The sequence below is a fragment of the Columba livia genome, chromosome 10 (assembly GCF_036013475.1).
Source record: "Columba livia isolate bColLiv1 breed racing homer chromosome 10, bColLiv1.pat.W.v2, whole genome shotgun sequence".
Taxonomy (NCBI): Eukaryota; Metazoa; Chordata; class Aves; order Columbiformes; family Columbidae; genus Columba; species Columba livia.
In genome coordinates this window covers 16,094,752-16,119,754 of record NC_088611.1, presented here as the reverse complement: position 1 = coordinate 16,119,754, position 25,003 = coordinate 16,094,752, and the positions used below count along the sequence as shown (strand labels likewise).

At 43.9% G+C, this 25,003-nt stretch overlaps 1 protein-coding gene across 1 annotated transcript in view; it reads left to right on the top strand.

Moving 5' to 3' along the window:
- The first annotated feature begins 517 nt into the window (after positions 1-517).
- Positions 518-25,003, top strand: part of SYNPR (synaptoporin) — a 103,973-nt gene continuing 79,487 nt past the window's right edge. Inside the window, exons 1-2 of the mRNA XM_065075551.1 lie at positions 518-663; positions 759-824. Coding sequence (XP_064931623.1) covers positions 646-663; positions 759-824 — 84 coding nt within the window. The 5' untranslated portion in view covers positions 518-645. The remainder of the gene's footprint in view (positions 664-758; positions 825-25,003) is intronic.

Sequence of the window (25,003 nt, the reverse complement as noted above, 5' to 3'; positions counted from 1 at the left end):
ACTGTCAGTAGTCAAAGGCAACACAAGTGTGGATGGACACAGGGACCTGCTGCTCCTGCCAGGCTAAGGCTATGTTGGGAAATGAGGCCAGAACGAGGGCAGTGCAAGACAGAGAACGCTGTTCTGCTGTCAAGGAAATGCTAGAAAAGCAGGACTTGATCGCTTGGAGAGCAGGAGAGCCAAGCTGCAGCCCTGGGCCCGCGGGGGACGGGGGTCGGCGGGCAAGTTCACCCGGGGAAGGCGAGAGGGGACAGAAGGACACGGTGCAACGCGGTACTATCCCTTGTCCCTGCTGCTTCCATCGAAATATTAACAATTTCTTTGCAGTCAGTGGGGAAGCAGTTTGTTCTCATTTTATTTTTTTTTCCTCCGGTATCTTCCTTTACCTTCCTGCCAGGAATTATTTATTTTTTTTAATTAATAATTTGAAGAAGTGGCGGACGGACAGCGGGAGGCAGCGCGCAGGCAGCGGGCGGCAGCCGGAGCGGTGCCCGGGCGCGGGGCGGCTCCGCGGGGCGGTGCGGGGGGCGCGGGGCCCCGCCCGGCTGCTCCGCCCGGCGTGCGCGGGGGCAGCGCCGCGCATCCCCGGCTGGCGGGCGGCTCCGCTCCGCTCGCCTCCGCTCGGCTCCGCGGGGCTGCGACGCCATGGAGGCGGTGGACCAGGTACGCGGAGCCCCGCGGGCGGGATGCGGGGAGGTCGGGAGCGGGAGAGCGCGGAGCGGGCGCGGTGCTGACCCCCTCCCTGTCTCTGCCCGCAGCTCGCCTCCGCGGGCACTTTCCGCGTGGTGAAGGAGCCGCTGGCCTTCCTCAGGGTGCTCGAGTGGGTGAGTCCCGGGTGGGGAGGAGGGGGTGTCGGGCAGCGCTCCGGCCGCGGGTGGGCTGGTCAGAGTGGCGGGGGCTGTTACCAAAGTGCGCGCCCGGCGCTGCGCCCCGCGGAACAGGTGGGAGCTGGGCTGGGACGGCGGCAAGGGCTGGGGACAGGGGACACGGGGCTGGGGGCGAGAGGGTGAGCCTGGGGACGCTAATCTCACAGCGATGTGGCAGGAGGGGTGGGCTGCGGGCTGTGTTTGTGGATGCCCCCCCGTCATCCTTGTGCTGGATGTAAAAGATTTAAAAAAAAAAAAAAAAAAGGGGGGGGGTGTGGAGAAAATCCTCATTATGCATTTAGCAAACTTGTCTCTGGGCCGAGCGGGGAAGGAGGCAGATAATTGGTTTGCGGAGCAATGTCACTGTTTGTTGCTCTGATGCTCATTCGTAGTGAAGTCTGCAGGTCAAATGACATTCATCGCCAGTAGGTCTGCGGGAGGAGAGAGCCTCTCTGAACGAAAGTTCAGAACATGTCATGGAGGATTAATCACATTCCCCTAACGCTGACTGGCTGGGGAATTATGTAAGATGCATATTTTGGGGGGCGCATCCGCGTGCGGGTGCTTTTATCCACATGTTTGCACCAGCCGCGCGCAGCCTGCCCGCGGGGTGTTTATAGGGGGGTGTTTTGGGGTGCTGGGGGCAGCTGCTTGCCCCAGACCCAGTCCCTGCTCACCTCATCAGCAGCTCCTCTTCCCCCACGGGTGCCTCAAAGCATCAGGTCCCATGCAGCTGGGTGATGGGGATGTGATGGTGCCATGGGCTTGAGGCGAGGTCACCCTACAACGAGGTGACCTGCATGTGGAGGATGGACAAGGTCCCTTGCCTTCCTCACCCAGAGCTCACAAACCCACCCACCGCTGCTGCTCCTGCCTGGAGGTGAAGTCAGGGCACACAGGGGTTAACTCCCAGACACTGGGCTGAGGGTGTTTTAACCACTCTGCAGAGCTCCCTGTGAAGCAGAATGGGGGGAAAAAGCTGTTTCTATGGCAAACAGCTGCTGGGAGCAAGGTCTTTTGACTGACTGCCCGATGAAGTGATGTCTGGGGTGGTTGGGAAGGGCTCAGGGCCAGGGGGTGCAGGCTCTGCCTGTCGAGGAAACTGATCCCCCGGTGTGTTGGTGTCCTCAGGACAGTGAGTGGGAACTCTTCTCTTGGCAGTTTCCTTGGTCTGTAACTTCTTCCAACAGCTGAATATAAAAGCTGCCTTTGTCGTGGTTGAAAACCTGTTTGTATGTATATAAATGCACATGCGGATGTATGTAAACAGAGCTCTTCTGACAGGGCTCAGGTGTATCAATCCTTGGCAAAAAGGCAATGCTGGAAAAGGGTGCAGAGTGTGTTAACATTTGAGACAGTGTGAGAATTTACTTTTTCCCCTTTTGACATTTATGTGTGAGCAAAATTATGCACAAGTTAGTGCACAGTATCTCAGAATGTGAAGGACCTTTTTATTATTATTATTATTTTAATATACTTGAAAGGCTTCCTGTATTACCCAAATTCCAGCTCTATTCACTTTATCTTGTTGCTCCCATCTTCCTTCTCCTCTCACCATGCCTACCAACTGCTACCCACCTCTCTCTACCATCTCTGGTCTCAACTAAGTGTTCATCTTTCCTCAAAATCCATTTTTCAGCCTAATTATAACTTTAAACTTGAAAAAAAGAAGACCAAATGCTCCAGCCAATTCTGGGGCCTCTTCCACATTCCCCGGCTGCCTTGCAGCCCTCGGTGCACTTGATCAGAACAGTCAAATTACACTGCTAATTGCTGGATTTACAGCTGTTTCATTTTGGGTGTTAAATGATGTGAGTGGAGTTTTTTATGCAAAAAGTGCTGGTGACAGTGGAATTTACTAAACTCGCTCTTGTTAACTCTGATGAATTATTTTTGAGCTTTACAGTAATCACCTGTCAGAGGGTGTGACTGGCATCGTGTAAGTGACGTGGCAGCTGAATAACAACACCCAGTTTTACAGAGTTTCAGGATTTCGGAAAGCAAGTGCAAGTAGTTTTAATATTGCCTTCTTTTGGCTTATTTATTATCTAAAAGGGAGGTGTTAACTTCTGCTTTTGGAAAACCTATGTTTGTTTGTAATGCATATTTCCCAGAAAGCCATGTTTTGAATATCTGGTGTGAAAAGCAAGCAGGTAGGGCACAGAGGTGGGGAAAGCCCCTTTCTGCAATCTAAGAAGGAAAAAGCTGGCGTTAATCCTCTGCTGTTTGTGTACTGTAGCCCCATATGCTACTCATGGCACCTCTTAACACCTCCCACTTAAGTCCTAGATTGCATCTGCAAAGAAATAAAGTTCATAGCCCAGCTGGTGACACAGTGGTTCTGGGCGTTGGGTGCCTGTTGTGCTTGCAGGGCAGCTTTGTGGTGTTGCAACACAGATGGCAGAGGTGGGGGCGTTCCTCAGAAGGGTGTAGATGGTGTACACCAAAAATGCTCTCAGTTGGTCCAGGTAGTCCAGCCTTGAGTTTGCATTCCCGTCTTTTGGGCAATTTGGGTCGGCCCATGGTGGTTCAGAGGTCAGTGTGTCTTGGTTAATAAACCTCTCGTACAATGGTGCTGCTGAAATTGGTGCACACACAAGTGGAAATATTTTCAAGTCTGGAGACAACTAAGGTGGCTGTGGGTTTCTCAGGTGTGAAACTGTAATTGTTGCAGAAACAACCTATAGGTGTGCAAATTCTGGTTTACCAGTAGTCTGGCTCAGACATAGACCTCTGTCTCGAGGAGCAGGGACTTCATCTGACCTTCAATCTTCTACTTTGACTATCACCTTACACCCAGAGAGAAGATGCTGACATAAGACTGATTCTTCTGAATATTCACAGTGCCGCCTTATGTTTTCATTTGTATTTCCCATGTACTTTGGAATCTTATTTTCAGACAAGAAATTGCATTTAGAAGCTATTAAGAGGCGACATTGGCTCAGAACCAGAAAAGGTTAAGAGAAAGAAGAAAAAAAAAGTGACTTGTAGCAACTGAGCAAAAGTTGCATTTTTTGAACTCTACCTTGTTAATATGTTGTGTACTTGGAGTATGTATGTTGGTCACAAATCTGTGCTTGGAAATCTGTGCCCATCCGTACAAGATAGGCCCTGGGTGTTTCCAGCTTTGAGTCAACTCTGATTCATGGCATGCGCTAGGGGCAGGAAAAAGTTACATAGAAGCTGTGTTTGTTTTTGCGCCTCTTTATTCCCTTGGCATTACTCTACAGATCTTTGCATAAGGAGTGGGTATGTTTCTGAAGCTTATTTCTCATGATAATCTACCATGACACTACAACTAGTTGCGATGTCACAAACGCTATTACAACTTCACTTGAGAAACGACTCTCCTGCATACACACCTGACAATAATGAATAAAGACAAAAGAGAAGAAATATGTTCATTTGTCTTCCTGGATTAATTTCAGTCCTGTGGATCTCTGGATGTGTTTAGACTGCTTTTATTGGGGTCTGCAAGAAGTAAGTAAGATGAGGAGGTTTGTCATTTGTGGTGTGTGGGCTTCACGGTTGTTGCCTCTCTGGAGTCCTACAAAAAGCAAATGAAGTGAAAAGCAGAGTTCTGCACATCACAATGTGAAGTGTGTATGAACTACCTCATGTATAATGGGGTGGTTACCTGCAAAATATTTTGTATAAAAATAGAAATTTTTGATCACTAGGCCGTGGCTTTTAATTACTTCTTCTTGCTTGCTGTGATTTTTGCCACAGCTTTTCCTCTGCAAACACAAACCAACCTGACATTTGTCCAGTTTCCGTGTAAATTAACAGGAGCTGCAGTGCTGCACGCAACACCTTTTTGTGTAACCCTCAATAAATAGCGGAGATGCAGAAACTGGCAGAAGCTGCAAGCTGGGAGATACTGTGATTGCCTTGTTATCTGGAGGTTGTTGTTTTAAAATACCATGCAACAAGGTCCCTGCTCTGCCAGCTTACAGCCCTGTCTAGGCTGGTATGGGCAAAGCTGGAGGGGTGTTTTGGGCACAAAAACCATTTAAGTGGCTCTGTCTGAGCTGGTGCTGCTTGTATCAGGGCAGTTGTTGAGTCATTTATGTTGTAGGATGAATCTTGTGGACACTGGGGCTTTTCTTGGTAGGACAACTTGGAAGTGGAAATTAGGATCTTTAATGAACCCAAATGTGTCTGAGGACTTGTATTAATTCTTATGTTTGTGCAGAAAAAAGTACATTCCAGGCCTTGCATGACTGCAGATCATCACTGCTCATGAGCATCTTCATGGGATGTGCCAGAGATTTCCAAAGCAGTGCAGGGCATTTGGAAAACAAATCCCCATTCTTCTCTAGTGCAAGTTTGACACAGGCAGTTTCAAAAATCTGCATGCACATGGACCAAGCTGACCTCGCTTTGCATCCTTGCCTTCATGATATGATCATTTGGTGAGCCAGGAAAAAGGCCAGGCTGTTGCCAGCCTGGCAAGAGTCAAGCTTGCTCTGATTGTGTCGCTTCTGCAAGGGTTAGCAACCCTTGCCTTGCAAACAGATGTGTATGTGGAAGGCAAAGGGAATCTGAATCTTGAAAGACTGATAATAAGTCTTGCCTTTTGTCCTAACTCTGATTGCTCATCTGGCCATGAAGCGCTTTTGTTGGATTGTATTTGCATGCGTATGCATGGACATAAGTAGCTGCATGCTTTCAAGTGTGTCCTAGAAAAGCCTAGATATCTTGAGATACCGAAAATAAATGAAAAAAAAAAAAAAAGGTAATGCTTGCATGAGGCATGTGTGATTAGCAGTTTGCTCTGTATAGTGTATTATGGGCCTGAGATATTTTAGAGTTGCTTGAGGCTCTTCATCACGTTTGCTTGTGCTTGTTTCGTTTTTGCTTAACCAGAAGGCAGCTGTGTACTCTGGCATGGGGAGAGGCTTTTTAGGTGATGGAGCAGGGTAACCTTGCTGAAGCTTAATGCTCCTCATAGATGCAGGGCTGGAATAGCTAGTGTTTTATCTTCTCTAATCCTCATATTGAAAGAAAAGCCTTAATAAAAATAATATATCTTTCTGCCTGCTGGTGTTGCTTATGCAATGCCAGGATCAGATGCTGCGTTCAGTGTTGGGTCCATCCATCTTGATGTGTAAGATACACAAACACATGTGAAAAATGTATTGTCTGTTTTTTTTGGTGTCTGCCTTGGGATGTAGGTAACTAGCTGTTCTTGAAAACTTGGTCTCAGTTCCTTCCTCAAAGGTCTATGTAGTGTCAGGTCAATGAAACATTTCACCTAGTCAAAAAGTGTAAATCAATTTCAATGGTATTTTAATATTAGAAAGGTAATTACCATGTAACTAACCCTCGTCTGTAAGCTGTCATTAATTGGATGATTCCGTATATGCAGCTTAGTAGAATGCATGCAAAATACACTGCAGTTCCATACAGACAAAAATTGCCACAGTGAAACAACGGGATGTCAATGTCAAAGAGACCTGAGCCCTGCGAACAGGCTGTTTCGGTCCTTGTCATTAGACATACGACTTGTGAACTTATTGGTGACCTGCAGGCAGACAACTCTGTTGGACAAGTTATTTTTATTGGGAAGAAACAGGATGTGGATTTTGCTGTTAGATATCAGGCTCTGTTGTGTGTGATGGGGAAGATCTGAAAAGTTTTTGTAGTCTCACTGAAGAGAGATGTGAAAGCCATATGTCACTGGGACTGGGACAAGGGCAGCAGAAGCAGTAATGTTGCCTACATGGTATTTTACCTTCTGGTCTTAAAGTCTCAGCTTCTGGGAGTCTTGTGATGCTGAAACCTTTGGCTTTGATAGACCATATGCTTTTAGATCAGGTTAGCAGAAGAAAGAAAGAATTTCTGAGGACTGAAAACCCAGAACACAAGGGAAAAAGCAGAAAATCCGTCTTGTGATCGCGTGGTTTTACACAGACTGCAAAGAGCTGGCTGTTCTGCACTCTGTTCACATGCGTGTTTATCTGTGTGCATATCTTATTGAAAACTGAGAACTGTGTTAATCTTGTTCCATCAAAAAGTTGCTGTTAAAATGGTATAAATGCTGGTACAGACAAGGAGGGATGGAGAAAAGGTCAGCAATGCCTGACCACGTTGCAAATAAATGACATCTTTCATCTGAAAAGTGCTTACCATTTTCCATTTAGGTTCACGTTGTGATCGTGGGAGAGTTGATTTTAAAAGGTCACCTAACAAGTTATTTAAATTCTGATGATTCTCAAGTGGCCCAGAGTGGGACTGTTGTGAGTTATGTAGAATCAGCACATGAGATACAGTGCTCCAGGAGGCATGAGTTTTTGGAGTTATGTAGTGCTCCTATGGAAATCCCTGGCTGAAACTATTAAAATCAACTTGTGGTAAGCCACCTTTTTGATGACAGAATCTGCTGGCATTATCTGAATGTGGCTGTTCGAAGCATTAGGAATAGAAGATGAGGAGAGAAGCTCATTAATGCTAAATTTGATTATATATGCAAACCAGGTTTCTATGAAAGGAAGAACAAAAATGATCTGACTTTCAAACTAGCAAGAAGATGCATGGAGATAGAGGGTTGTGCCATTAGACATACACGGTTAAACTCTTCTTGCCAATTTTTGAGGGAGATGTTTCAGTCATTACTCCTGTAAATCAGCATTTGCATAATTGCAGCCCCGGGTAAAGGCCCAGCATGTTGACATCTCTGGATTCAAATATTGCAGTTTGGGGAAGACAGGCTTGGAGGTACTTATGGTAAAACCCTTTTATCATTTGGATCCTGTGGTCCCTGAGTTAACCTGGATTCAGGGCACTACGGGTGATCCCAAGGGGCAGGAGACCTTCTGGTCCATGGCTGAAGTCTCTGCTCTTCTCTGGGAGAGAAGACTTTCTCCTCCTGACGTGGGAGAAGGGGAGAGGCAAAAGCAGATAATGCTGGGCTCTGCACAGGGCTGGTGATGGAAGACGAAGAGCTCCAGCCACACCTCTGCAGGTGCAGCTTTCTCCTCTGGCACCAAATAAAAGCATTAAGTAGTATTATAGTCCTGGAGTGGTCCTGGGGTGCAGTGTGGAAACCAGCACTTGGACATCTGTCTGGCTGTCCAGCCCAGCAACCGGCCAGAGGGGTCTTAATGGCTTTTACTCCCAGAGAGGATCTGCAAAGTGCTGTAAAGAACGCTATAGAAAGGAACATACAGTGTGGAGGTGCTGCTTTTAAGGTGTTTGTTCAAACTGGTGTATGTACTGCAAAGTGTGACATAGTTGCTAAGGTGACAGCTTGCTTGCTTTTTTGGCAAAAGCAAAAGAATACTGAATATAGACAAACTGTAAGCTTTTGCTTTGTTTAATTTGCACAGTTTTATCTTTTGGCCATTGTAGAGACTTCTTGGGTTTGTCTTTGGAAGCAGTGTTTTCCTATTCAGAATTCTTCACTCAGTGAGAAAAGCTCCCCTTCTTTAAGGAAATGCTTAAATCACATAAAATCATGAGAGTTTCAATGATTATAATTGTAGATGCAAATTATGGCATTAAAGGGGTTTGGTAATAGCATTCAGTCGAGTAAGTATTCTCTGAGAACCTTTTATATAAACAAAAAATATTAGGTGTTCCCTCAGCAGCCAGTGCATGCAGGCACATCCACGGGTGCACAACCCAGAAGATTTTTGCCTGTGCTAGTCGTAGGCATTTGCAGACCACTCAAACCTCGGCTGAAATGTATGGTGAGATGGGAATTCCTGTGGGTCACACTCAGAAGTTGGATGTGGTGAGAGGGAGCAGAGTCCAGACAGGGAGTCTCACACCGGGCAGCTCCGTCACTGCCACAGCTGAGTATTTTCATAATGCTGCTGGGGGAGAAGGATCAGCAGAGGATTAGACTGACGTGGCCTCTGAAGAGAGGGGGTTTTCCAGATGAGCAGCCATCTGTGGCATGAGGCAGTGTTATGGTCCTCAGTGTGGAGAGGAGAGCAGAAAGGTCTCACGAGCCTAGTGCCAACTTGGGTCCTTAAAGCAGTGGGGTATGTGCACAACCCAGGAAAACTGGCCAAGAAAAGCTGAAGTAATGTGCTCATCGCCCTTTATTGTTTTACCTTTCATTTCTTTGGGATGTTCTAATGGATAGATGTGTTTCTCTGAACAAGCTGTTCTGTCTGTGCCTTTTCCAAAATGCCTTAGCATCTGGGGAGAAGGCTGTGTTAGAGGCAGAGCCTGCTGGAGCTGCTGAACTGAATCTGTGGGGAGCAAAAAGTGCTGGATCTTGGGGTGAAGCTGAGGGATGCTCTGTGGGCTCCCATTCCCACAGAAGAGCTGGTGCAAATGCCCCAGCCCCGATTTTTTTGTACCATCACAAGGCAGAAATTAGCGTGTGTATTTTCAGAGTGGTCAGAGATTATGACACCCTGCACAGAGCGCTTTTGTTGGGGGATTGGGGATGTCTCTTTGCTAAGAAGACCCCAACAAGCATCCCAGGCACTGAGGTGTCCCAGACAGCAGCGGGGAGAGTCTCCTGCTTCTCCTTGTTAAGGAAGTGGGAGAAAAACTGTCAAGCAGGAAAATTCCAATGAAGTGTTATACATTTTCAGATGGGACGTGTACAGCCCCAGACCCACTGCCAGAAATAAATCTGATTTGACTGTCTTGTGAAACTCCTGACCTGTCAACTTGATCTTTATTCCATGAGAAATACCAGAGCCTCCTGCAAACAACCTGACTTGAATATTCACTAGAAGTACTGAAGAACCTGAAGTATTGGGGATGAAGATCTCTGAAAGAAATGCTACCTAACATTGGCAAATTCATGGATACATCAGGAGTTAATTTATAGTAACAGTACTTCAGTAGCTATTTTGCTTTCAAAAGGAAGTTTGTTATGTCTGTCCTCAGTCTTCACTTCTCCTGATGTTAATGCTTTGCCCTCCTGTGTTATTTCTCAGGTGATGCAAATCCAATGTATCTTTGGCTGTGGTACCCCAAATAATGCTATGTAAGTAGCAATATCTACATTGCCAGGTTCTTGAAAAACAAGGATACAACTGGCTTCTTGGTTCAGCCTCCCTGATACAGGCTGTATTATGGCCTATGGCTGCCTTCAGTGTCCAAGTCAAAATACCCCCAGATGCCAGGAAATATCTTACAGTTATTTAACAAGCAAACTTGAGCTTTGGTTTTCAGAATATTCTTCTCCCCGGCTGTGTGCTGGAGGTATGCTTGGAGCAAAACTAAACAAGTCCCCCATCTGTGTGCAAGTTTAAAACCACATAGTTCTTCCCCCTGCTACTCCTCAGGCAGAGGCTGTGTTGCACACAGAAAAGCACTGCTCCTTATCAGTTTTTTACCCAATTTAGAACAACCTTCAGATGGCAAGAGTGGTGCCTGAGAGCGGTTGAATCCGGCAAGGTCACAGCTCCCTGTTGGGGCTGTAAGGAGGAATGATGCCCATGGGTGTATAACATGCCCAGCCCAAAGGGGTTAGGCTTGATACTAGAAATTGGCTTATTACTGCAGAATATGTATATTGCAATAATTATCCTGTGGAGTTGAGCAGTTTCTCCAAGTGCTTTTTTAGAGACTGTGCTTCAAAACCAAAGCAAGTGTGGGATTCCCCCCAGTGCCAAATCCAGCAGCTGATAGATCCGGCAGAGCTCTCCTGATTGCCATCTCCAAGGGCAGTCAGCATGCTGGAGTGGAATTAGGTCCCAGTTTGAAAGAACATGCCTGCCAAAAAATTAAACAATGGATGCCTTCCTGTTTAATTTTAACATTTTAATTAAATTCTTTGCTGCTGCATGCCTTTGATCTCAGTGAGCTGATATACATGGTGTTTGCTGTTGTGTTTTAGCAGCGTTTTGTTCTAATCTTGCACATAGATGCGAGGATGCGTTTGAGTATGGATAAAAATGCAGAAGCTGCACGCTGCCAAGTACTGAGTGCATTGCAAACTGACTTTTCCAACTGGTGACCTAAAGCATGTGGACAGAGGGATTATTCACGAGTATGGCTCAACAGAGCTTCTTTCTGAACTTATTCTCTCCCCATTTTTAATCTACTTCTGTGAATGGTGCTGCAAGAAGAGTTTTCTTGATGGAATTACTCATTGAGGGGGTTAAGGCCAGGAGTTAGGATTTTACTGCAAAACAGAATCAGTTTCAAGTGGGATGATTAATAAAGTTTGATTCCTCAGTCAGAGAGCAGAAGCAACGGTGTCTGGCTTTGACTGGGCACATCTATTGATTAGTGCCATCCCAGTGCCGGTTTGAGAGCGTTTGTTAGGCTTCAGCTTTCTGCACAGCTGTGCAAAATATGGGTACCGAGCAGCATGTAGCCAAGCAACGCCATTGCAGCTGATTTCTGAATGTGTAGAAAAGTCTTCAAATACAGACATGGTTTCTCATTTTCCATGTGCTGTTGGTGGCTGGGCTTTGATTGTGATGGGAGGAGGTGAGCAGGGAGTGTGTGATGTTTTTATGGCAAGGAAAGGTATTAAGAGTGAGCTCCCTCGTGTTTTATAGCCTGGGGCAGGTGACTGAGGAGCGTGTGGAGTATTTGTCCTTTGTAATCTGGGCTGTACCTAAATGCCAGGGTAGCAGCCATCATCACTACATCAAAAAGTCATTGGTAGAGCTGGTTTGAAATAAAGAATTTCATTTCCTTGGGGGAAAAAAAATCATGTTTTATCTAAATTTCCATTGGAAACTTTGGTGTTCTGGTGAGATTGTGAATGAAGAAATATTTTTCCCAGAAACTACAATAGTTCAGCTCAAAATATTTCTGTAGAGAAACAGTGGTCAGGTCATATTCTTCTTCTCTCCACACCCCACTGCAGTGCCACAGACTCTCTCCTCATGAAGGTGCATCGGTGATGGATCACATTAACGGTGTAGTTTGGCTGTGAAGCCTGATTTACAGAGCAGGGGCAGCATGAGGGACCAACCCAGACTCCTTGGAGGCAATGCAATAGTGTTCCCAGGGTGGATATCACAAGCCCTTAGCACTGGGACTTGCAAAGAAGAGTCAACATGTTTTTGAGAAATGATGATTTTTGTGGAAAAAGATGAGTGAGTCTAAAATGCAGGAAGTGGTTTTGATGGAAGATTTTCACCTGACTTTTAAAACAGTGTGTACATATTGGTGTTTTGATTTACGGTTCTATTGTGTACCTAGCCCTTTTCTTGGTCAAACGTGGAGTTTTTCAGAGCTGCACAGAGGCAGTACAGTCTGTTTAGAAGAGAATCAGCAAGCCGGGTTCATCAGCCTCCTGGGTTTGCTGCCTCCTTTGTTTGCCGCGTTGGCTCCGTGGGCTGTGCCCTTGCAGCCTGTCACCCGTGGCAGGCGGCTCTGCGGGGATGGTGCCCATTCCAGCACAAAATCTGTGCCTGCCCAGATTGCGAGGCCCTGGCAGGCAGCAGGAGCTGGCGTCGCGGTGGGCTGACATATGCAGGGGACGCTGGGTTCGCCACGCAGCAGAGCGGCTCCTGCCGCTGCCCAGGTTATGGCATTCACGGGAAGGGACAATGCTGTGAAAAGGAGCTCCTTGTCTGTGGTCCTCTGCACCCCGGTGGCACTCCCTGCTGTGGGGACCAAGTGCTGTCACTCTTTTCTATTTTTGCTTATTTTGTTTTGTGTGTGTTGTTTTTAAAGAATTATTATTATTTTTTCCTTTTTTTCGTCCCTTCCTTTGTTGTTTTCACAGTAGAATCACAGCAACAGGAGTCTGAGACAGGGCCCATGTCTCATGGCAGAATTGATCCAGCACAGCTTGCATTGCTGAGGAGTTAAATAGAAAAGCTCTTTCTGCCATATAGCTCACCATGGTGTAGTTCACTCATTTTTTAAAAATAGTTTTCCATCTTTTGGCTTAGGTGCTCATTAGCGCTGGCCACCCATGGGTGCAGCATTTGTAGTTAATGCAGTTGAAGAGGCTCTGACAGAGCTAATAAATATTTTTTGCACATCTTAGTTCCCCAAAAGTAGTGACTCAGCAATGATCAACCATCTCTCATGGGAGAAACAGTTCCCATCTATTCCCAACTTGCAATAAAACCCATGTGTCACTGGCCTGCTGGGAGGCAGGGCTTGAGTACCCCACATCTGTATTACTTCTGCACAGAGAGATTGCTAAGCATGTCCTGGTGGAAGGACAAGAGTACTTTTGCTTGGTTTTAAAGAGATTTTTTTTTTTTCTAGGGATTTTACACTTCACCCCGTGATGCGCTTTGGGATGCATTCAGCTTTTGCTTCTGAATAGGGCTCCAGATGATGGAAATAAATTATCATAAATTAGAATAGATTGCACTCTTCAGCATCTCTACATCTGTCATTATGTTTCTTTAACAGTTCAGTTTAACATTTATACACACTCTGACAGCAGCTACTGGTGTGTATGCTATAAATATTGGCTTGAAGAAGACATTAATGGAGTTTAGGTAAACGTTTGATGCTGCTGAGATTCTGTTCCATATGGTGGTACGCAGTGAAATCGGATTCAATGTGCCACGTATAGTGCTCATGTATTCCCTATAGACTGGCCTCCTGGCATTTCATCAGCCTATTGCGTTACTAAGAAAGTGCAGGTGCCTTCGAAGAGTAAAGTGAGCTTCTTGCAGTCTGTTCTGTTTTTTACCACCTGTATTGTATGCAATGTATAAAGCCAATGTGTAGCATGTGCAGATGGGAAGGGCTTAGGGAGAAGAGACACCTTGCAGAAGCAGTGGTCAGGAATTGGCCAACAAGGTGTGGGAGTGCTCTGCTTTGAACATGTCTGAAGAAAACCCATGGGATTTTCTGGCCAAGATGCCATTTTGTTAGACTGTAACTGAGTAACAGGGTGAAAACTTTGCATGTTTGTTGGTCACAGTTGCTTAAACCTGAAATTTGTGACACTCAGCCCCAGGTGAAATGTCACCAAAACCAAACATGGGAAGCATGACTTCAGGGTTTGAGGGGTCTGGCTTATGTCCCAATGACTTGCAGGAGGACTGGAGCAAGTTCAGAGAAGGGCAAGGAAGCTGGTAAGGGGTCTGGAGAACAAGTCTGATGAGAAGCTGTTGAGGGAACTGGGGGGATTCAGCCTGGAGAACAGGAGACTGAGGGGAGACCTTATCGCTGTCTACAACTACCTGAAAGGAGGTTGTAGCATGGAGGGTGTTGGTCTCTTCTCCCAAGTAACAAGAGATAAGACGAGAGGAAATGGCCTCAAGTTGCACCAGGGGAGGTTTAGATTACATATCAGGAAAAATTTATTCCTGGAAAGCATTGTCAGGCATTGGAACAGGATGCCCAGGGCAGTGGTGGAGTCACCATTCCTGGAGGGGTTTAAAAGACATGTAGCTGAGGTTCTTAGGGACATGATGTAGTGCCAGTACTAGATTAAATGTTGGACTTGATGATCTTAAAGGTCTTTTCCAATCAAAATGATTCTAAATAGCTGCAATCATCACAGCAAGAGGCAGGAAGAAATACATTCTGGTCCCTCTGGTGTTTCTTCCATCATTCAACAGAATTTGGATGTTTCCCACAAGTTTTGTTTTGTTGGGTTTTGTTGTTTGCTTTGCAAATTGCAACACCTTGATTAGTGTAACCTCATGATGTGGGTACCTCCTCTGCAGTATTTCCCTGATTTACCCTGCTTTCAAGCTAGCATGAGGGTAGGTGCATTCTGTGGCTCGACACAGCGGAGGTACGGTTGGGGTAGAGCAGCCGGGCAGCCCAGCAGCCCAGCCTCTGCACCTGATGTGGGGCCCTGGGAAACATCTGTCTTCTACTGGCCCTGGGGCACATCTGCCACAGACAGGAGCGCGGCTGCTTCATTTGCCCCTGTGTAATGCAATGTAAGTAATGAAGTAACCGTAATGTACAAACTGGCTCAAAGCAGGGCAATCTGAAGAGAATGTGCTCTTCACACTGTAAATTGCTAAAGGTCTTCATGATGCCAGTGAATTAAAAATCTGGGAAGAAAAAGCCCTCCAGTGCTGTAAGGTCAAGATGCATCTTTTAAAAGCTGCTGGTGGGGAGGGGAAGAGATAACTTATCTGAATGGAAATGTATTTAAACTCTTATCTTGCACAGTTCCTGGTTACTGCGAGGAAAACTGTATTCCCTGTCATTTGGAGAACTGGAGAAATTTTTTGCATAGACTGGATGGATTTCTGTGATAATGTTACCTGTCTGATCTGAATCATTACCCAAATTTTCAGACCTTTGCAGGCTCTTTTAAAAGAAGTTGCTGCAGGTATTTTTTTGCAATGTACTTGTATTTGCACTAGCAGTACAGAGGAGCCTGGTGTGCTCCTGCATCCAGTGAGGGACAGCACTTCCACAGCCTCCAAAACCCCTTTCTTAACTGTTCTCAAGTTTCCAGGTTTTATTGTTGTTCTGGCTGCTTGTGTGGTTCTTCTACCTCAACTTTTCTCTTCTTTCCAGCTCCTGCAGAAAAAAAAAAGTTTTGCAAAACCATGAGCAAAATCCTTCCGCCTGGAGCAAAATCTTGCCCATGATTTTCCTTTGAACAGCTGGTTGTGTTTGAGTTTGAGGTTGGCATTTATGTCTCTTGGATGATGCTATAAAGGAACTAAACTGTATTTAAGGAAGGCAGCATTTACATTTACCTGATGTCAAAGACATTTTAGCCCAGCCAACAAGATTTTATGGTGAGCCTTGCTCCAGCAAGGAAGCCTTCAGCTTTCTCCAAGCTGAAAGAGAAGCTGGACTCAGAAGAAATTTCAAAGCATTGAAACACTTTTATCATTATTTGTTGTATTTCTTTTCCACATCTTCTGGCTCTTAGAGGCCTCTACACTCTGGGTGCAGCCCCCACCACGTAGCTGTGACAGACACGTTTTTCTCCCTGATGCCTTCATATGAGCACGCTGAATTTGAGAAGGGATGTGCCGTGGAATGAAATTCATGTAAACAATCTGCATAGAATCACTTGTCATGAGAGTATCTCCTTGAATTGTTTGCTTAATTTATTGCATTTTTTTATTTAGCTCTGATTTAGACTGTAAAGATATTCTTGGGTGGAGGGGAGAGAAGGAAGCCCTTACTCTCGGTGGGTTTTTCTGTTTGTTTTCAAATACACATGAAGTTCTCATGGGAAATGGGTTTATGTACTTCTTTTTTGTTAAACCTGCCAGATTTTAGTTTCACATATGACTGATGTTCTTAAATCCCAAAGCTATTTCCTTTAGACTTTCTGTCCCCATAGAAAACCTGGAGATGACCTGTTCCCAGTTCCTACTGTCACCCGTACCTGGTTGACAGGCCCTTTGGGGTAGGACAGGAGAAAAGTCACACTTTTTTGCACTCCAATCAGTGCTAGATCTCAGAGTTTAAAAATAACACAAGTGAAAAACATGGATGTGAGTCATAGAGAAAACACTCTTCATTTCTAAGGGAATATAAATATCAGAAAAACACATTCTTCAGATGTTTCCTCCTCCTCAGAGGTAGCCACATCTAAGGTTTCTGTTTGAAGTGTTCAATCATAAACATCGGTCCCCTGCTGTCAGAATGACCACTAGATACAGGAGACGTGTGTTAAATGTTAATAGCTAATACTGTGCCAGAGCTACATCAGTCACAGAGGGTCTGAGTGAGCTTTGCACAAAGGGAAAAGCTGGAGAAGGCTGCGACTTCACTGCTTGGGTCAAGATACCCTAGCGATCATAGTCTGCAGTAAATGCCTCACTTCTGGAAAATTGGGTGCTCACTTTGGATCTAAATGCTCATCCACATGTAATACATCTGGTGTCATATTCCAGGACAGCATATCTGCATGCTTTTGGGGGAGTGAGCTCTTTCTTTTCAGTCACCTCCTTTGCCCCTCAGCATCTGGAACGCTATGATTTTGTATCAGCTGGGCTTAGTGGTACTTTTGAAGGAAGTATGTGTTAAAATGCATATGCATTTCCCTGTGTTTTTATAAGATTAATATTTTAAAGGCTATTTAATACAAAATTGCTGAAAATTATTTAAATCTGAGACATGCTGGAGAGATCAGAGAATTCTTATCAACTGTTGAATTAGTAATGTTGAATTAGACATGAGAAAATCCTTTTAAATTTAAGTGGCTTTTCTCAGAACCTTTAACATCTTTAATGTCTTCATTCATCCTTCTAATAATTGTTCCAGTTTTGGCTCTCCCTCAGTTTCCATGCAGATATGCACAGCATATACAGTTCAGGCTCTGATCCATTTAGTGAAACTGTACATCCCTGAGGACCATCAGGGAGCTCGCAAACTGTTTGTCTCAGGGGTGCCTTTTCCTCCTGTGGATGCGGTGCAAAGACTGAGCTCTTCATGGATAGTTTCATACTTGTATTTGAAAAACCTGGTTGTGCTGCCATCTGAGAAAATGGGGATCATGAGTGCTCTTCAGTGTAGACACTTCAGCATTATCTTCCAAGAATCTTAAACTTTAAAATTTGAACTAGAAATAAAATTTGCATAATATTTTGTAAGAATGTTACCATGAGACTCTGCAAGGGGAATTACAAATACTGCTTTTTTTTTCTTCATAACTCTTGGAGGGGGTCAGCCTCTCTCCAGCCCCCCTTGATAACAAGCTGCTGTGAGAGCTTAGCAGAGCAATGTGTGTCTTGGTCGCACCAGATGGATGTCATTTGTGTTGCTGTTCATAGTCATGATAGGCAGCAAATGGAGTGAAGCCTGAGGCAGCACTTTGCTGCCTGAAGTTGGTGCCTGATGAATTATGGAGATAAATAAGGCGAGATTCTGCCTTTGCTTTTCCCTTTGAGTGTGCACGTAAGTGTTAGGTGGCCCATGTTTGAAGAGATGATGTGAAACGAGCTTTCAAATATTTCCTTGAAGTTGTCTTAATTATTTCACTATAATGGCAAGGAACAAAGCAGCAGAATCAATATGCCTAATTATTACATCTAAATGCAAGAGAAATTAGCCAGTGAACTCTCCCTTCTCTGGGGAGGATTAATCTTCCTATGCTCTATTTCAGATGTCTTCCAGAAAAATGAAAGGCTTATCACCTAGGAAACACACGGTCCTAATCGCCCAGGTCTGCCACTTGGATTTACAGACTGTGAGGGGACTCTTACTTGGTCTTCTGAAGCACAAAATTAGATTGTTTTGCTTGTGTTTAACCATTGTAGTTGGAGTTTTGTAGCTGGTTGATTTGAATGACAAACACTAGCAGGGCATATACCATGTGTCATCCAAATATGCCTTGGCCGGCTTTGGATGGACCTACTCAACACCAGGCAGTGCCATGTGGAGGGGACGAGTTGGATCCTAAGGTGATGCTATCATGTCAATGGGGCAGAGCTAATTAGCTCAGCTTCTCAACAATGAAGTGCTGTATTGATGAATTTATAACACAGAGCTCTCTCATTTGCCTTTGCACTGTACAATACATGCTTTTTTTTGATAGCTATTTGAGACTTCGAGAAGATAGCATTCTGCTGTGACCTAGTGGCAAATAGCAACAGAATGATTACAGGTGATGCTGGTGGCATTTGATTCTTCACCTTCGAATTAGTCATTAATTGGAATGACAAAAATATTTCATGCATACTAGGCTTAGTATGGCAACAAATTCTGGTTCTAGCTCCTTGCTGTTGACTTGCTCCAAACCAATATCTCTTGATACTTTCTACTAGGTTGATGATAATAATTTCAAGCTGTGCCACAGATGTAAGATGATTTTAGATGAAGTGTTAAATGAATAAATTCATCTTTATATAAAATGTGGCTAATCCCCATCCCCCATAAGGTCTGACTTTCTTTAGATTTTGTCATTTGTTGTCATGTGTCATCCTGGTGGAGATCCAAGTCTGGAAGTACTAAGATGTGCTTCCCCAGAATATTATCACAGACAGATCATGCCCAGGAAGCAAAGGGTTGGCTTTATTCCTTGCCAGCAAACCCACCTCAGCGTAAAGAAGACTCAGCAGCTAAATATGAAGTCTAAATTAAAAAACAAAAAAAGACCATTTCTTTGCATAACAGTGGGGAAATCAGCCTTTCAGTTCACAAACTGAGATGACAGCTTGCTGTAGGGAAAACTTCAGTCCATCATTATTTTGCATTTTTGGGTTGCGTTACTCATGGCAGTTTATTAATTAGTTTTTATTTTGCCGTCTTTCTTAAAATAAAAAGATTTCCACTCATTAAGTATCACCCCTGTACCTTTCTCACTACCCAAATTATTCGTTGCGTCATGGTCATTTCCCAGCTTTCCTGGCTGTTGAGTTGATTAACTGGGTGATGCTGACTGGAGGGCATGGGATGGGCCACTGATGCACCACCTGATTGTGTGGTCATGGAAACCCCTGGAGGTAAGACCTCTGTTATCAAGATAAATTGGGATTTTCTGCCAAGTAATGGTTGCCGAAGCTTGCACTAATGCTAGATTCTGCTGGATGATGCACTATGGAAGCCAATTAGCCTTTGCTGATAAGCTAGGCTTTGATTAAGCTTTTCCAGGCTTTCTCATCACAAGAAACATGTATTACTCATTGAACATGCAAATGCATTTGCAGTGTGTAATTACAAAATTTTCTGAAGGAGCAACCTATTTTAAACAGGGTTTTTGTTTCACTCTTGTTCCTTCATTGCACTTACCAACTCAGTTACAGAGTCTAATTCAGCAAACATAATTGACTGGTTTTAGGAGTTAAAATGTCCTGTTGTTGAATGTTTTATGCTTCAGATACTGAATATAATGAAGACCACTGCAGTGAGTACACAAACTATCTGCCGCCAATCTGAAAGCCTTGCCCTTTGCAGTGAGCCTTGGGAAGCAATGGGCTGGCAATGCCGTGATCCGCAGCTTGAGCCAGTTCAAAAGTGATCTTGTCCTGATAATGCTGAGAACAAACTCTTTTTCTGTAGCCATTGGCAGGGATAACTTATCCTGCTGAATGTGCAGCTCGTTGCACTTGATGGGAATTTATTTATTGAACCAATTAGCTCCTGACCTGTTTACAGGATGATTGTGGATGAAGCAATGTAATTAAAATTGATTATGACTGTGTATAATGTCTTTAATCTTTGACACTCAGGATTTGGATATTATAGTGTGCCTTCTCTAGCTGATAATGGATCGTGAAGAGCATCAAGGAGTTAACGTATTTTCACGCTCCTTAGGAATACATTTCTGTGTTACACGCTCACCTATGGTGGTGTTAACTGAGCTACAGTATCATGTTTCTTACCCAGTCATATGTATGATCGTAGCTTTAGTCATTTCACCTTAGAGATTGCATGAGCTTGTATATCTGCATCTATATCCATATGATGGTGCTCTAGAAAAAACCCTAGGAAATGAAAATTTTCTTCCCAGGTCTAATTCATAGTTGCAGTCCTTGAGTGTAACAAAGTCATTCCTATAGCTAGATGCATATCTTTCCTATTTGTGTTGCCTTTGGTTTATTGCATGCCTAAAAACATGGAAATCAGTTTTCCTATGCAGAGTTATATGCTGTGGTACACTGATGTGATCAAAGTTTGGCATAATTAACATTTTCTGATGAAAATGTCTTGCAAAAGTCTCAAATCAGAGCAGAAGGAAGAAACATGGAGGTGGGCAGTGTAGTGCCCTATCTGTACATTCCTCATGGTACATCCCATTTCCTGTGGCACAGCTACAGAGTCATAAGTGAGTAATGGCCGGACCAGAGCTGCTCTGTCTGCTGGTCCCACGTGCACCCGCTCCTGCTCTGTCTCCCCGAGACTCCCAGAGCAGCACCAACACGTGGGGTGGAGGCAATGTTCTGGCAGCCATGGTCCCTGCCACAGGGGGACCCAATCTACTGGTGATGTTACAGAGCCTCAAGAGATGCTCTCTGAAGTCCATCAGCATTAGCGCCTTGGCAAGTTAGCATATACTTTTTTTCAAAATTTTTTAGATTTTGTTGGAGGGAGAGAACCAAAGGTTCAACCCCTGCAGAAAACGGTGGCAGTCATTATAAACCCCAATGCTGCGGAGTGATCTGTGTGAAACAGGGTTTGTCCCTTTTGCAGGTTATTAACCATGACTTCAGCTTCTCTTATCTTAGCAGGGGGGCTGACATGTTCCAGAAATGCTTGATATGGAGATGTACGTAGAGCGTGGGCATCCTTCACTTGCAGGGCTTTGTTTTTCCAGGCCACACTCTCTTCTTAAGGCGTTTCCCTCTGTTATTCATGTGAACACTCCAAGGGTTTCAGCTAATGATCACAGAGCAGACTTTTCATCTTGCTTTAAAGTCATGTGTCTATCTTCTTCCCAATTAGCAGTTTTCAAGTGTCTCACTGGACATTTGGCTGAAAATAATCTGAATATTTCTACCGTTTTGTTGTCATCGCCAGATTTCATGCATGCACACAGGCTCCAGTGAGGCCACAGTCTAAATGCCTGCATTGTTGTAGCCTTTATTTAAATTAAATTCCATGTATGGTAGTAATTTTGCAAGGGAAGGTCCCAGGGCTGACGTTTGAGCGTGAATATCTGAATTAGAATTTAAATTCTGCAGCATTTGAGCTTGAACAGATTTTTTAATAAAATTTTAAGAATTGCAATTCTTTACAATTCTATCAATAGTAACTGCAAACTTGAGCATATGCTGCAGAACACATGGAGGCAAAGCATTCAGTTAGAGAGAGAGCACAAGTGCCTTTTTCTTCTGAGGAAAATTACAAAAAAAAGAGACAACTTCCAGCAAACTGTGGCTTCCGATCCACAAGCTGATAAAATCTGCATATTAGTCACAAGTTATTTTTCCAGATTTCTAGTTCATTCTGTTTTCTTAATTAAAGATGCTGAAATTCTCTTTCGGTCCTTTCACTCTCTGTTTCATAACTTGGGGGAAAAAATGCCCCAAATCGTCACCACTACCATTATAATAGCTCACATCTGGCAGGTTGTAATTTGTTATTGTCTCAACCAACAAAGATGCCAAGCTGTTTTTTATTTAGGAATAAATATAAAGAATGCATTCTTTTATTTGGACCATGTTGTGTAAAGATGAGGGTTTTTCCCAATGAGGTGTTATTTTGTGAGGAAAAGGCACAAGGCTGGATTGCTAAATCCAAGCCCTTTGGTGCATAGGTTTTGTGCTCAGCATTCCAGCACATCTCATATTTGTACATTTTCTGCCCATATGGAAGCACGTAGCCATTCTGAGTCTTCGCAGTTGTGGATATGTGTCTGTCCAGGTCTTGTTCCACACTGAATTAGTTGCTGTGAGGATTAATGGTACTTTACTGATTTCACTTGTCTGTCAAGGGGTTTAAGTGCCATAAGCTTTCCCTAATTATAGGAGCCTTCCCTGGCTTGGAGAAGGGGTAACATCACTTGCCTCGTCTTGTAACAGTGCAGTCAAAGGCTCAGGGAAATGGCTCCTTATCAGAAAATGTGGTTCCTTTTGGTTTAACAGTATCAGAATCAGCTTTTCTGCCAGAAATAGCAATCACCAGCTACAGCATGGGCATTGTTGCTTGGGATAATACACAAGAGTATTTTGGCTGGAAAGCTTAGCTTTTTACGTCTATGTAGTATTACAGTGACTGAGGAAATCTCTTGCTCTTCGGTCACAGAAGGTGTTTTGTGCACTTTTTTATTTGGCACGTGGTAGTTTATATAAAAGTTGTTCATGTGGTACTGCTGAGTCTGAGTTTCTGCCACATCATCACTTCTGGAAAAGCATCATTGTTCTCAGTGTTGTCTGTCCAGCGGGTAGAGCAGCTGGCACAATCAGAGCAAGTACCATATAATCTGTTGGCTCTCATGGTTTCCTGATACTCCTCTGGCTTGGTGCTGCTTGTTGTTAGTGACAGTAAATTTTTTATTAGCTTTTACAGTGTTTTCTATCCTAAATTTTAATTTTATTCACTTCCATAAAATGGAGGGATGCAGAGGGCGAAAGGTATTATCAGACAATATATACAGAATTTGTAAGCTGGGAATATTGACATACAAGCAGAATACAGACTTCAGTAGAAGCCACTTTGGTATATGCAGAACATAGTTTCAGTTCAGTTTGTGGGTAGCAAACTGTTCCATTGTATTATGCATTTCCCCCCAAAAGGATCATCCATAATTCTGCTTTTCACTGTCCATTTTTCTTCCTCATGCTCCTCTTTTTTGCCCCACTCTCACTGCCAGCAGCCTAATCATTGCCTGGAGATGTATGTGCATTGGTCCATCATGCATAGGGAGGATTTTTGTGGTGAAACACAACTTCCCAAAAGGGCTAACATAGTGTTCATATTCTTCAATCTGTAACCGAGAAACTGGAAGATTTCTCCAATCTATGCTGACTGATACAGCAGCAAAAACTTTTTTATGCCCTATGAAATTCGAAAATGCCATTAAAACAGAATGTTTGTAGTGTTTTTTATGCATAGAGAAATGAACCTTATTGATTTGATGGCACTTGTTATCCTAGAGCTATTTTTTCACAGGGTCCTTCTGCCACGTTTCTAGACTTTTTGTTTTCTCTTAAAATTTGCTCTCATGTGCTTTGTAGGAATTTTCCCTCCACAAGATGAAGCAGTATCCTGTCACCTATTTTTTTTTTCTTTTAGTTGTGGCAAGCTCTTAGAAGTTAAATGCTGAATTCTTGGTGGGCTATGAGGAATACATGATTATGTTAACTTTTTTGCCAATGTTCTGTACTGAAAATGTCCTCTGTTTATTTTCTGTTAAGGCAAACTTATAGACTTGCCCATGCAAGATCATACCTTCCCAATGTTCCCAATGCCATGTCATTAATAAAAATATTTTCTAAGAAGTATAGCATTGTGTGTGTTTTTTTTATTGTTATTTTCATCGTGACCTTCCTGATGGTCTTGATGATTGTTCAGTTCAGCAGGTAACAATATTCTGTGGTGTTATAACACCATATATAACAATGGTATTTGGGTATAAATTGTGATTGTTGTTGTTTCACGGTGTGTGAAGGTAATGGGCAATTTCCTTATTCAGCGTACCACTCTTCTGAAAAGGCTGATGTAAGTAGTGCCATCTCTTGGCTGAAGGAGAATTTCAGGAAAAAAACAATTGTAAAGAAATGTTTCACAAAAAGCAGCCTATGCTGGAGGAGTTCACCTATACAAGCAGGCTCAACTTTTATAACAGTTTGGTGTCTGCACCTGCAAAATCCAGGTGGAAATCACGCTGAGTTGGGTACCAGTTCTCTCCAAGTCATTTCCACTATGTGGCATCACCATACACTGCATGACCATCTTCTTGACTTTGCAGCAATTCTGTCATTTGCAATGGATAAAAGTGGATTTTTTTCATGTTATTGTAGTAAGACATTTACAGTTACTCTTCTGGGTGGTTGGAAGAGAGAGAATTGCTCGTGTGAGCTCAGTGTGGAGCTGGGTTGGTGTCAGTTATTTGAGCAGGATAGGTGCTCCTGTCCAGAGCAGTCACAGCTGAAATATTGCTGTGCTGATGCTACAATATTAAGATCTCTGGAAAAGAAGGTTGGTTGCCATAGAAGTTGGACTTCTAACAAAAATAAATCTGAAGTTTTTTGGACAATGGGAGAAGTTTAAGACATGGTTCACAGGGGAAGTAGCTCATCTGGATCTAAGCAAAGCAGGTGAGACAACCTCATTTGGTGTTGATTTTGGACAACAAGCCTTTGATGTGGGTCATGTGCCCTTGTCCCACATCTCCTGGAGGCAGGGAGGCTTCTGCTTGGGTGCTGGGATACTGAAAAGCCTACAGGTACCCCTCCCTGCAAGCTAGAGAAATTACTGTGGTCATTTAAAAAATGAATTCCTGTATTCAAGATTTAAATTTATCTCACTTTGTACATGCTTGAAACTTCACTACCTGAAATGTGCGATGGAGTGCCGTTCTGCAGGGCTTCGTAGGTAAAAAACAAACCAACCAACATATTTCCACGGACACACTGATTTTTACTTTCTAAAGACAGAGACTGTGGTTGCAGTGTGTCCCCCAGGAACTTGTTTAAGGCAAATATACCCTCTAAAGATTTAACTATCAGAAGTGTTTTCCTCTTGTTTCACTATTACTTCCCCCCCGCCCCACTGCAAAGTGAAAGCTTGTAAAACATGGGCAAAATGTAAAGCTGAAAGGAAGAGAAGCCAGGAATACTAAAGAGAGAGAGAGAGAGCACTTGCTTGAAAGTGTTGGCCAAGCAGCTGTTCGTGCCTCCTATTTAGCATGAATGGAA